General features: G+C 41.2%; 2 protein-coding genes across 4 annotated transcripts in view; one reads left to right on the top strand and one right to left on the bottom strand.

Moving 5' to 3' along the window:
* nck1b (NCK adaptor protein 1b) overlaps positions 1 to 8,673 on the top strand; it is a 28,406-nt gene extending 19,733 nt beyond the window's left edge. For all 3 annotated transcript variants that reach the window (XM_041968739.1, XM_041968740.1, XM_041968741.1), the window contains 2 exons: positions 3,970 to 4,721; positions 4,816 to 8,673. In XM_041968739.1, coding sequence (XP_041824673.1) covers positions 3,970 to 4,721; positions 4,816 to 5,016 — 953 coding nt within the window. In that variant the 3' untranslated portion in view covers positions 5,017 to 8,673. The remainder of the gene's footprint in view (positions 1 to 3,969; positions 4,722 to 4,815) is intronic.
* Positions 8,674 to 8,880: 207 nt separating this feature from the next.
* Positions 8,881 to 12,476, bottom strand: bdh1 (3-hydroxybutyrate dehydrogenase, type 1). Its single transcript, XM_041968746.1, has 5 exons — positions 12,218 to 12,476; positions 11,666 to 11,776; positions 11,414 to 11,555; positions 11,179 to 11,331; positions 8,881 to 10,125 (listed from the first exon to the last, which is right to left on the bottom strand). Exons 1-5 carry the CDS (start codon positions 12,428 to 12,430, stop codon positions 9,659 to 9,661), a joined length of 1,086 nt encoding a protein of 361 aa, XP_041824680.1. The 5' UTR covers positions 12,431 to 12,476; the 3' UTR covers positions 8,881 to 9,658.
* Between the last annotated feature and the right edge of the window lie 1,664 nt (positions 12,477 to 14,140).

Here is a 14,140-nt window from a genome sequence, read left to right as displayed (position 1 = left end):
TCTGTGGCTGTCGGCTGAGGATGAACTTGTAATGCAGATCAACGTAAAATTACAGCCAGCAGGTCTTCGGAAACAAAGTTAAATATGATTTAAGAGATGACAACCTCAGACTGTTCCACATTTGAGAGAGGCTTGTTTTTGGTGTATCTCCGACATTAATGCTGCTCCATACAGAGCTGCACTTCTCCCTGAACTCTGTTCCATCACAGAGATCGATGGCTGCCGGCTTTTCATGTCTCAGACGGCTGAAGTTGAAAGAACTCTGCACATTTCCTGCAAATCTGTCATCCACGTTAGCAGCGCGATTGAAGCAATAGCCTCAAAAGGCAGCCCCAACCAAGAATACGCCAACTCACACTTGTGTTCTTTGCCTTTCATTTAAAGGGCTGAACACAGTTTCTGACTGAACATGCTGTCATTGCACTTAAAGCACACGTCTCACACAAAACCATGCGTCTGAGTGCTGTTGTTGTCCATTACCTGTCTGGATACCTATTGTTGTCAGGGTTTGAAGTTTTAACCACGTATAGATCACTTTGGATGATGACTCAGGCAACCTGACTGGAATTGTCAGGCTATGTTTTGTGTTTAGCTCACTGCTAGCAAAAGTGTGCTGCGTCAAAGCAGGCACTGTCAGACAGCCTGACGCGGGGTGTAGTCGTCCACAGAGGAAGAACCCTGGAATGGAGGGAAGCCAAGGGGTCGAAAGGGCCCTGGCAGACAATGGACAGCCAGCCATTGGAGGGAGGCGAGAGTTAAAAAACAAAACCAGTTCCTGTATGTCACTGGTAGCTGCACAAACTCCCCCGGCATTTTCTTCTCCTCATGGTGGTGTACCTAGGCTGTAAACAAGAAGTGATAATTTTTTTCCCCCTTATTCTTCTTCAGAGGCTGTTTAACATATGCGTGATATGCCTCCCGTCATTGTTTGGAGTGATTTATTGCCGTCTGATTCTCTGTAATTTTCTTCCTCTGCATCCCTTTCTCAGGAAATGTGCAGGAAAAAGCACATGACGTTTGAATGACAAAAGTTTCCAACATACGAGGAACTTGTGAATTCATGTTGTAAAGTTTGCTCAGTAGCTGAGTAGCAAAGAAACTGTGGTTTTCAGGGGAAGCTGAAAATTCCAAACACAGCACAGAGTTCATATAGTTGGCAGCATTTAGGTTAAATTTCAGGTGGGGAGTGTGAGTATAGGTAACATGAGAACTGGGGAAAGTTTATTTTTTAGTTTTCTTTTTATCTGCTAATTATTTTCCATGGATTGAAAATAATAAAAGGTTTCTTACCAAATATACATGCTTTTCATTTTCTAGTTCTTGGCCTAATTATTGTTTCTTTACACAATACTGTATTTGGGCACAAAAACATGGGTTTTATTGTGGTAAAGGTGACTTAACTGTCTTAAGTGCTTATAAAACCCACTGATAATGTCCATTGCATCAGGAATGGGTTGTTTTTGAAGTGCTTGGAATGAGGCTGTGGCCTAAATTAATTTATTTGTTCCTTGTCAGGTCAGAATATTTTGTTTGTGCTCAAGTTTCCTAACATTTCATTGAACACATAAACCTGTGGGAATATCAAGGAAATGCAAAAAATCAGTTATTGTCACCTGAGCAGAGTGCAGCTGTGCCCTCCTCTGGAAACTGTGGCCTTACTGGAAGTATTTCCATTCTGTGTGTTTGATGCAAAAAGATATGATCTCTGCTAAACCACAAACAGAAGTACAAACTTGCAGCTCTTCTACACGACTGACATGTGAATTTCTGTGATTAACCTGCAACAGCATGACAGATATGCCTTAGAGGAACAGTCTTAAAACAGCCTTATATCTTTTTATCATCTATCTATGCTGTATAGGGAAATTCTCATTATTACCTTGGTAGAGATTGAGCATCTAGTCAAATGTAGTGGATCTGCTTTTTTTAATGCAAAGTGTTCATGTGAGCATAGCAGGAAGCAGCAAAGAAAAATACCTGACAAGGACATTGATAAGAGTTGCATTACCTGGCCAGATAGAGATAAAATGTGAACTCTCAGTTGTCTCTCTGTTCTCAGCTTGAGCTTAAAAGACCCATAACCTTTGTTTGGCACTAAGTAGGTCAATTCCAACTGTGCCAAGACATCCTGGAGCTTGCACCTGCACAATCACTGTGGTTTTCATTGTGCATATTTATATTTTAGATATGTTGAATCTAGATTTTGTCAGCTATGCTTACATGATGTTCAAACACTGAGAAGAGAGGAGTGTTTTGGGTAATGTGTGTGTTCAATACCCTTTTCTTCTTCAAAGTCTGGAATTTTTTTTTCTTCAATTTCAGAGTACTTGTCTCTTTGAGCCGATGTGATTGCAACGATGTCTGACTAGCATCTGCGCAATACCTAACCTCCGCCTACAGACATCGGCTCTTAACACCCAGTCTGGAGTCTGTAGTTATGTACAGTGGTGTGACTAATAACAGGGTCTACCTGGAAGCAATTTGACATTGGACTCTCAGCGCTACCGTGAAATTTGTCTGAACTCCTTGAGTCAGAGACATCTTTCAGTAACAATCTATCTGTGGTAAAGTGTATTCAGGTTCCCCACTCGGATAAACACACACACCATCCTTCCAGTGCTGTCCTGAAGACTCCACCCTGCTACACTGTATAATTTTAACCAGCTGTCTTTTGATTATGCAAGCAATAGCTTTGCAAACGTAATCAAAAATGGGGTCTTGGCTTAAATCTCTTCACTGTGTCTGGTATCAGTGTCTGGTTAGCCTTTGCTTCAGCCATCATCAGCAAGGCTGATTACAGCATAGTGATTTAGAGATACCAAAGACTGAACATTAGAGCTTCTTTCTGGTCACCTGCAAAGTAGGAAGAGGGCATTATCTCAGCACTGCATCCTCTGCTAACTGCCCATGCAGCTCTTAAGCATGCCAGACTGCCAAGTAGAAATTCTTGCCCACTAAGGCTAACACAACAGGACCTTCCAGAGCCTGGCCTGGAGACAACAGAACCCTGAAACTGGCTCAAAGACAAAGCTATCCTTCTGCTCCTAGCCCCTGTGTTTAGAGACCATGTCTGGTCAGAAAGGTGTTGGACAATGCCAAGAGATTGGCTGAAGAAAAAGAGAAAATATTCCTTTTTGTCACTGATTACTCATGCAAGTTTTAACAAAATGGAATTTCTGATGGTTGAAAACATGTTCTCAATTATCCCCATGTTACACTGAGGTCAGATGGTCAGCTCGTGGTTGGGCAATGAGGAGTGGAGAATGTGCCGTGTACAGTTTTGGCAGAGATGTAAATGCGTCAGAAATCGAGTTGCCGTGCAAAGCGAGGCCGCAGGTGTCGGGGCAGCCAAGGTGATTAGTGCAATGTGATTAGCAACAATGAAATGTGACTGAACCTTTTTGTCTCACAGAGTTTAAGTCCAGTATAATGTGTGACTTATTTCAGCCTTGGGTCACAGTGCTTAAATAAAACCACTTAACATTTTTTTTTTTTTTTTTTTTTTTTTTTGCATCTGCAAGATTTATAGGACCATGCCAAAACAAGTTTTCATCCCACTCATTCTCCCCCCTACCACCACAATGCCAGTTTAGCGTTTTTTTTTTGTTTCCTCAGCATCTTGGCCTAATCCCCAAGAATGTATTGGGATTTGAAGTGTGGGGGGTTAGGGCACTGTGTGTGGAAAAGGAATGAAATTTAGCCCTGCTTCCCCACCCTCCCTGTACTTCAGCACAGCTCTTAATACTTATTATTACTCCCTGGTATTTGTCTGTTTCTTTCTGTTTTTCTGGGTGTTTTCTTAATGGTGTGTGCCTGTGTTTTTTTTATTTATTCTATTATTGGTAATTGTATTGTATCTACTAATTTAGTTACCTGTCGGATTCTGACCTGTTTCACTACCCTAAATTTAAAATATTCTAAGATTTCTGCTAATTATAACACCTCTCCTTGGTTATGTTGTTTTTTTAGGAATTGGGAAGGTAAAGAACAAGAAAGACATGAGGAACACTGCATCCAACTCTGACACAGATCCAAGTACAGACAATGGCGAGCGGCTGTATGACCTCAACCTGCCTGCCCTGGTCAAGTTCAGCTACACGGCGGAGCGCGAGGACGAGCTGTCTCTGGTGAAGGGCACGCGGGTGGTGGTGATGGAGAAGTGCAGTGACGGCTGGTGGCGCGGCAGCTACGACGGACGCTCTGGCTGGTTTCCGTCCAACTACGTGACCGAGGACGTGGATGGGACGGCGGGTGGTGGGGGCATGGGTGGGCTGGGTGACCCGGCCGGATCGCTAACAGAGAAGTTAGCAGCCGTGGTGAACAGCACCACGAACGGAAACAGAGTGCTGCACACTGTTCAGGCGCTCTACCCTTTCAACTCAGATAACGACGAGGAACTAAAGTTTGAAAGGGGTGAGGTAATGGAGGTGGTGGAAAAGCCAGAGAACGACCCAGAGTGGTGGAAGTGCCGCAAAGCGGACGGACAGGTGGGCTTGGTGCCTAAGAACTATGTCACTGTGCTGGACTCCAGCTCCCATAAATCCACAGCAGGGCCCACTGGGCCTCCCACACCTGACTGCGACTATATCTCGCCGTCAGGCAGCGGCCGCTTTGCAGGGAAGGAGTGGTACTACGGAAAGGTGACACGCCACCAAGCAGAGGTGGCCCTCAATCAGAGAGGCACAGAAGGAGACTTTCTCATCCGAGACAGCGAGTCATCGGTCAGTCGCCTCCTCCTGAGACAACCGTTTCTTCACTTACCTGTCACTGTTTTAAAATACTTCTGCTAACCTAAATTTTTTTTTTCCTTTCTAGCCAAATGACTTCTCCATCTCCCTGAAGGCCCAGAGCAAGAACAAGCATTTCAAAGTGCAGATGAAGGAAAACCTTTACTGCATTGGACAGCGCAAGTTCAACTCTATGGAAGAGCTTGTTGAACACTACAAAAAGGCCCCCATCTTTACCAGCGAGCAGGGAGACAAACTGTACCTGGTCAAGGCTCTGGCTGCATCCTGATCCATCTCTCACACACAGGCGTACACAAACAAACCCGCACCCCTACACATTAATCGCATCCAAATATAATACAGATACTTACATCAGAACACACACTAACGTTTCAGCTCCAAGCCTGAAGACTTAACACATCATCAGGACTTAAGGGCCCCCTTTGTGAGCATTCCAAGAGGAGGTATGGAAAAATCATGGGAGAGACATGGAGCAGGGAGACAAAAGACTCTGAACTTCTTAGAGTTGACTACAGACCTCTTGGTCGCCTATTTTAAATTATCCAGATGTGTTGGGTCATACGCAATGCCATGTATTTCCACCTTTATCTATTAGAGTTGCATTTAGTTTTCTTTGTTGATAATATATAATCTTTTTAGCAGTTTCTTTAAAAAAAATGTGACTTTTTTTTTTAAATAAAAAAACAAAACAAAAAAAAATAACTTCACAACACACAGCAACCATCTGACTGAGGCATTTTCAGACGTTAGCCCATTCAGAGCCATGCCTGCAGGTCTACATTTCAGCTCCTTTCTGTGTTTGTCTTAAAGCATTTTTCATGGTTGTGGACACTAAGCCGCAACTTCTACTAATCATGAATAAAACTTACGTGACCAAACTATATTTATTTACATTTCTGTTAGGATCAATATTGTCAAGATTGGAATATTAACACTGTGCATCTTTGTTTTCTTCTCTTTGTTTCCCCTTGGTGCAAAATCAAACTAGATATTCAGCTTTCTTTGTGTAGAGCAGAAGAATCTCACATATTGCTGTATACACACATGTGAATGTTATGAAGCTGAGGTGGCACAGATAGTCCCATGACTTTGCATGGATGCGCACACAAACAGAAAAGTGTCCTACCACCTTTACTTAATCTTCCACAAGAGATTGACAGTCCAGAATGGTGATGGGGAGTCTTCCTGCATCTACAAGTGTGAAGGGCCACAATTTTTCCCCCTACTAATCCCTCCCCCTTTTTCCTTATCACAGCACGCGTGCAACAGCTGATGCATCTTGTCAGTGTTGCCAGAGGCGATGACTTTCAGGATGGTGGGTGGTTGAGTGACGGGAAAAGAAAAAATAAAAAGTCAGTTCTGTGGAGCACAGAGGGGAAGTGGAGGGCCAGCCCAGGCAGTCCGAGGGATGATGTCACCGCTCCTGAATTAGTGATCACTGTGGAGGGAATGGAGGGAATTGAGGGTCACCCAAGGGTTGATATTGCGTGGCTGCAAATATATCATGCAAGGGGGACGCCCTCTTCCTTAAACAGGCACAAGGGATTTTCAGCAAACAATTCCTTATGTTAAAGCAGAGATTAAAGAAACATAATCTGGACTAGATGTCTGTTTTCTTTGATTTTTGGGCGTCTGTTTCCATGACTAATATATCTAAGAGTAAGTTCAAATGCTTGTGAAGTCTTTTAGCTTGGAATAATTTAGTTTGTTTCACCACATGTATGGTCAGTGTCAAGTGAGAATACAGTACATGGAAATGTTTTCAGCAGCACACATGCTTTATATTTACAGAAAAGGAATGAAGTGAATGGGTGTTTGAGCAAAAGAGGACCGAGTATTTGAATGTTGAGGGCGGCAAGTACCGCTGGCTGCAATCAAAGCTGCACTAGTGCTGGCAGGGAGCCACTCCTGCAGGGAGAAGATGATGATCATGATTCCTGTAATGATGACTTCTCCAGCTGTGGCCAGTTGGATCCGAGCACAAAAAGAGAAAAGGAAGAGGGATCTTAGCAAGGAGGAAAGACAAAATAGACTTGGAGAAAGAGGAGAAAAAAAAAAAAAAACTAAAGCAATGAGTGAGGAAATTGGGAGGAGACTCAGAGAGTGTGTACAGCTGGATAAGAGTTGACCACGCCCAGGTGGGCTGACGCTGATGTATCATAGCAAAGAATAAAAGATTTTACTTTGGCTTTTTTAAGGTCAAGTTAATACAAGCATGAGAAAAGTAATCAGTCATGCCACAAAGAACACAAAACATGGGTATGAACCTTTTTATTTTCCCCTCCATTCCCTTGTTGATTGACAGAGTTACAAAGGAGCTGAACAAGATTAACTATAAACAGTGAAACGATTTGCTCTCAATTTGATTTATAACGGGCTAAAAAAAAGAGCTCTTTTTACACTTTCAGTCGCAGTTGATATCTTAATCTAGAATACATAAAAATCCAGTGTTGCAAAGCTGATCAGGATTCTTAAGTTTTAGTGGTTCACGATCAATAATAAATTTATATATTATTTGGATTTGTAGAGGGCTTTAGTGCCTGTATTCCCCCAATATTCAGAAGAATTGTATTTAACTACACAGATCCTGTTATAACAGTCCCCGACTGCTCTAGAATTTCCTCTTTGCCAACACATGTGAGACACGGTTTGCTTAATGTAGTAACCATCAGTTTTTTTCCTGCTGATATTTCCTCTCTGGCTCCCAGTTCTATAGCAGCTGCGATGATGAAGTATTAAAGTGACAAATGCCAACGTGACTTGCCCCACTTTAAATGATTTAGGAGATTTTAATGTGCCTTCACAGCTTTTTAGCAACCAAAGGTTTAGTGTCCTTTTTTCTCCCTCCTCTTATATTCTGTGCTTCCCACTTCTTTCATCACTGCCACACACTATTTGGTTAAAGCTTTGCATGTGTGTCAGTTGAGTGATTAGCGAGTGATTAGTTGGGATGTCTGAACACATCCTTGTAGGAAAGAATATTTCCTCATTTAGAGTTCGCTTTAATGTGAGCTGAAAATGTCATGGTCTCACTTTTCTTTTTCATTTCGATCATGCATAAAAAATATTCCCTTTATTTGATTTGCGTTTAGTTTCAAGTGACCTTACCATAGCTGATATCATCAAGTATAACTTAAGTGATCAGTGAATGCCTACATGTACAATATAAAAGTATGTGCTGATGTTCAGTCAAACATAAACCCAGCTGTGATGTAATCATGGCCTGAATCTTCATGTATGAGCACCTCAAGTAACGGTATCACATGTTGGTTGTGAAGAGACTGTCACGGTTTCTAAGGATATCGTTTTATTTTATCTGTATGTTAAAGACTAGTGTAAGACATCACTTTTGCAGTTTAGCCACTTAAATGTAAAAAAAAACATAAATATTTTACTTGATATTGAAATACAGAACTGCAGTATCTCCCTAATTAGATATTGTTACTGGGATCTTTTTCATGTTACAACAAAGGAGGCCGCATGAGCAGAGCCTTGTAGCTGTACAGAAACTGTTTTAAAAGACATTGCAGTCAATTGTGACAGATATTATCAAGATAAAAACTCATCATCCTGATGGTAAACTACAGTGCAGCTGGAACTTTGTTTCTTATCTGCGAAACAAGCCTGAGATAACCTTGAATTTTCACATAGATGTCTTGATAATATTCAGAGCAAATGGCCCATGTTTAACTTTGGTGCTTTTGTGCTGCTTACATTTCTATGGTGTTCTTTGTCTCAAAAAGCTTTTTCTGTATAAGAGTGAAGAAAAAAAAGAGTCATGCTGTGGAATGATAAAGGCAGTGCTGTGAAAATTTAATGTCTTGCTCTTAATACTGTTTTTAATGGAGGGGAGATTGTCTTGAGGTGTAATAATTTAGAAGAGTTTTAGAGTGTTTAAAAGATGTAATAAACAGCATAAAAACAATGGTGTTCTTTTGTTAATGATTCGATAGTTTCGGTGTGAGTTGTGCTAAGTTATATACAGTTAAAAAAAATATGAGAATTGTCTCATTTGCTGTGCCTACAGGCCTGGAGAATTATTAGTTTTTTTGGTGCATGTCTGCCACCTGGTGGTCATTTTTTAAATTACATTTACCAGCACCAACTTCAAAGAAAGCCTTCAATGACACAATTTATAATTTTGTCACTTTATTTCAAGAGTACACTAGTTGATTGTAATATCTTAAAATAAAATGCTCTATGCAATTTCATTATTCTGTTTACAAAATACTTTTCCAGTAAAGGTGGGGTGGTAAATAACCAATCATGGCCATTAATCACATCAAAAGGCTTTAGTGTTGACATAGCATGCTGGATCTCATGGAGCGTGCAAGACAAAAGTGGGCTTGTGTTGTTGTTATGTAACTTTAGGGAGAGTCTGGCCAAATTGCACCGCGGCCTTACAGTAGCTGACCTCCGTTTGTTCCGGCGTTAGCCACAACAGAACAGCGGGAGCCTTGCAGCTTTGGTCGTCATGCCAGTGGGGCCCCAGGTGATTCCCATAGGACAACTCATTACAAGTATCAGGAAAAATTAAAGATAGAAAGGGGTGGGCCTCAAGTCCACTGCAAGGGACACATACAGTATTTAGGAGCACGTCATTGCTCTGCTCATACTAAACAAAAAGTAGTTGCTGTATGTCAGAGAATACATCTGTATAGATAAAATTCTGGTTCTTGACATACATACATACATACAAAAAGCAAAGTGCAATCATTCATTTGCAATTAAAAAAAAAAAGATTACATTTTAAGGCTTGATCAGTGAATGCTGAGGAAAACGTGAAGATCACTTTAGGTTTAAGTCTGCAGATCTGCATAATGCTACACAGAATATGCTACTACTGATCTGAAGGTGAATCAAAGGGAGATAATACAGGAACGGTGTTACGGCCCCTGATGCCTTCTGATTTAGAAGTAGAGCAAGTCGGATATGGCACCAGGCAGGTGGGTCATCAACTGAACTCTGATCCACCAGTGTGGCTCCATCGGGTTGTACCGTGTGTAAGGACGCTTTGATGTGATGGCATCTGTTATGTCATCCAGAACAGGGGCCGCGTCCCTCTGGCCACTGTTGCAGTAAGAGCGCACCAGAGACATGTAGTGATCAAAATGGGCTTTTCCATAATCCTCCTTCACCTCTGAGGGTGCCTCATTCCACAGCTTATTGGATGTAGTGGCCACAATGTCATGGGTCAGGATGCCGGTGGCCACGATGAAGTTCCCCGGTTCGATTACAGACACTTTCACTCCCCAGGCCTTCATCTCGTAGCGCAGGCAGTCAGAAAAAGCTTCCACACCGTATTTAGATACACAATATGGAGATCGCAGTAGGTTGCCCATCCTCCCGTACATACTGGCCAGGTTCACAACACGGCCTGTGGGCAGACATGGAACGCACAAAAAATGAACCCAGGATCAAATATAATCTGTTTAACTCAACACTTACACACAAGTGGCAAATTAAGTTGTTTTTTATACACTGCTACTGTTTTTATCCACTCAATGTCTGTGTATTTGCATCCACTGAATTGCTTCATCAGATTTTTTTTATTTCAAAAGTTGACACAGGTCAGATGGGGGCGTCTGTTAAAGCAGCTGGAACTAACCAATTACACACTTTTTAGGGGGTTTCTTTTTTTTTTTTGTATTTATTAAATGAAGTTCCCTCTTCAGCTTCTGTTGTCAAGTTGACATAATCACGCAAATGGATCTTTGTGTGCCATTTGATCAGGACTGAAGCTGCAACAGTTTCTTTACGAGTCACTTAGAAACTGAAAGGTGTAAAACTTCTGCTCTGCTGTTAGTTTGCAAGGCAGCTGAGTTTTAGCAAGATTCACTGCACCAGAATCCCGATAGAATCCAAGCAGTCTGAGGCCAAAACAGGAAACTCCTGCAGACCGGTCGGTGTCCCATTCTGTCAGTTATAAGTGGATGAACAATAATGGCTAAATAGGTCCCAACATCTCAGCGCTTTGCTGATGTGCTGGCAATAACCAATTCCATTTCAAAACTGGATTGTGATTTATTTCTTTTTTACTATTTTATTCAATTCACATGTCTTGTCTTTTCTTTAAATTACATGTCCACCCCTGTGGAAAAATAAAAAAAAGTGTTTGTCCACTTTTATCATTGCAAATGTTGCTGGGAAAGACTTTCAAATTGTCTTTCAATACCAGGCTTTGTTTTAAGGTTGAGATATTTCACAGAAGTCATGGGACACTGATAAGCTAACTAGTTAGCCACATATTTTTCTTTTAAACAGGAATTCTAAGAATCCTGTTAATCCTTCGCAAAGAAACTTGAGCATAAAGTTGTTGTTTTTAAACTTTGGACTGGTCATTTTGGACACTGTGCGATGGGGTCGTGTCCACATCTTAGTGGGTGTTAATATGTAACATACAGAACACGGTGCTATTCCAGTGATTTACCTTTCGCCCTGCGGATTAACGGCAGAACAGCTTTTGTGACTCTGATGGTGCCCCACAAGTTGACCTCTGACACCTGTTTGTAGGTGTCCATGGAGGTGAATTCTACCTCTCCAAACGTTGACACGCCAGCGTTGTTCACCACAGCCCACAGACCTGAAGCAAAGGCAACGATAGAACGCTGTGTGAATGAATACATCTCCTTATATTGGTTCTGATGCATTGTAGAGTGCTTTACCTCTTTGCGAGTCTTTAAGGTTATCTTTGATGTACTCCACTGCCTGGTTCACCTGCTCATCGCTGCATACGTCCAGCTGCACTACCTTCATACGATCTGAATTAAATTCCTCAAGCTCCTTTGCACCCTCTCCACCTTTGTCCTATGAAGGTGATGTTTGTGATATTGAAAGATGCCCTGATTAATTATCAAAAGGCAAACTTGATTAATCTAATAATTTATACAATCCAAAGAAATGAAGCTTCTGTTTACCTTTAGAAAACATCCAGCAAAGACTGTGAAGCCTAGCTTGTGCAGATGTTTAGCAAGTGAGTGACCAAATCCAGTGTCACAGCCTGTGATGAACACAGCTTTCCCTTCCACCTGTACAGAGACAAAATGCTTTTTCTCATTATTGACACACAGAAATGAACATCCATAGCAAAAAAATATAAATGTGCATATGTTTACAAAAAAATTAAAGCTGAGATTTGTAAAAGTTATAACCCAAAAAAGGGGACTACTTGTGCAATACAAATTAACGCAGCTGTCAGCAGGATTTTAGCTAGTTTTAGTGCACAGCAGCAATATTTGAGATACGATTTCTTATCAGTAGTACTGAAAATAGTCACTGTAACTTTAAACGCCTCCTCCACAGGCTAGTCAATGAGTAATGAATTTGGGGTTTTCCCTTTTACGTTAAGAATAGCTTATTGTGACATAGCTTAAACATTTTTTATGGAGATTAAATGTGTTAAGGGGCTACAATAGAAAACAACGACTCCACTGCGTGCAGTTTACAACAGTCCATACTTTTTACATTACCTCCACCGATCCTCTAGGCATGCGAGGCGTCGCAATGTACAGCACGAAAACTACATAGAGCACAACTATGCACTCGGTCACACTCGTCTCTGGTAATCCCAACAGTCTCATGGCTGCGTTCAGGAGAGCTGGAAGTCCAAAACCCAACACAACGGTCAGGAAAACTGAAAATGATACCAGAAGTGCAACTCGGAACATGGATTGCGAAGCCATCTTGGCGGAATGGTATGTTTACTTTCCCTCTCCTGGCAAAGCTGTCTGCATCACCCACTAGAGCAGCGTCGCGGCACGCCCCCTGTCTCACGTTTGTAAAAAAATAAAAATAAAAAAATACAGAAAATAACTGTTGACAATCAACTCATACACTGATCGCTTCTGTAAAGCTAAAACGCACAGAGGTTAACAAGCTGTTAACGGTCGTATCTGCCAAGTTGTAATATTTTTTTGTCTATGTTGTAAAAATAAAAAAAGAAAAACGAAATGAAAATGGAAACAGCCACTAGAGTTAGCATTCCAAATTGTTATTTTATTTGACGGTGTGTTTGAGACGCAGTGCGCGTCCTATGACTTATAACGGGAGGAAGCAAAACCGGAAGTAGCAAGATGTGAAACATCTTGCAACAAAGAATCTGTAACAGGATGATCTGAAATACGCCTCAAAATCCAATTTCCCTTTGCAAATACAGCTTGGCTGAATAATGCCAGACTGGAACAAACACAGACTTGACACACCAATATCGCTGCTTGTCTTAGAGCAGCTCTCTGACAGATTTGAAAACTACGTATGCAGAGGGCCTTACGGGCATATGAAACTCTTTCTATATAAAAACATATGGAAAGAGTTTTGAAAATGTCTCACTGTATTTTAAACACAAATATAACAAGCTATCGTCGAAGTTTGTAATGAATAACTGGGTAAATGACAATTTCCAAAATTCACAGTTTGCACACCACTGTCATTCATGTAGATATAATTTTGCATGGATTATGTAATTGTTTTTAGTTTGGAAACTAAGAGCCCAAGGAGAATGTTTGGGCACACTGCATGTGCATTACTAAACACACCCTTTGGAAAGTAAAACTAAACACATTTTGCAGCCAAGAAGTAGTCACTGGTTCTTGCTGGGGAAGATCGTCAATTTATGCAGTTCTGTACTGCTCCTTCCAGCTTTTCAGGTCTCAGGGGTTTCAACAGCTGAGTCTTGGTAAAACCTTTATCTTATACTTCATTTTGGATTTTGAGGTGTATTTGAAATCCTCCTGTTACCAATGTCATCTTTATCGTGTCAATGTTTAATTTCAGAATTTTAATCCATTCCTTTCTCTGTGAAAAATTCCTGAGACTTCAACAAGCTCAAAGCACAATAAAGTTGCCCTGCTGTACGCTCACAATCATTGTTTATTTTAAATTGGGACAGTCAAGTGAAGATGTTGGCAAAGTAGAGTTGGACTCCTAAATTTTAAACTGATTTACAACTGCAACTTTTATTAAAATCTACAGTGATAAATAAAACTGACACAGATAACTGAAGTATGGATGGTACCACAGCACTAGCAAACAGGGTTTACCAGTCCAGGAAATACACCTTGGGGGCATCCATACCTCCTGAAATTTGAGTTTATACCTCTTCCCCTAAAGATACCTTTAAGCCCTGATCAGCAAATGTGTCATTTTAATATAGTCTTAAGATTTTCTAGTTCTACTCAAGATGCAGATACATTTAGCTCAATGCAGATACTGGGCTGCATCCCCAGCTTTGTTCCTGGGAGATTACCTTACATGCAAAGTGGCTTGTTCTCACCCATGACTACATGCCCCAACAGAATTGCTCTAAACTTTGTTAGCTGGGTCAAGTTTATTTGAAAACAACCCTTTCAGGCCCTCCACCCCAAGATTAAAATGGCCTTACATTGCAATGTGTC

Source organism: Melanotaenia boesemani, chromosome 18 (assembly GCF_017639745.1).
Source record: "Melanotaenia boesemani isolate fMelBoe1 chromosome 18, fMelBoe1.pri, whole genome shotgun sequence".
Classification (NCBI taxonomy): domain Eukaryota; kingdom Metazoa; phylum Chordata; class Actinopteri; order Atheriniformes; family Melanotaeniidae; genus Melanotaenia; species Melanotaenia boesemani.
The sequence above is the reverse complement of the archived record's forward strand: the minus strand, read 5'-3'. Positions and strand labels throughout refer to the sequence as shown.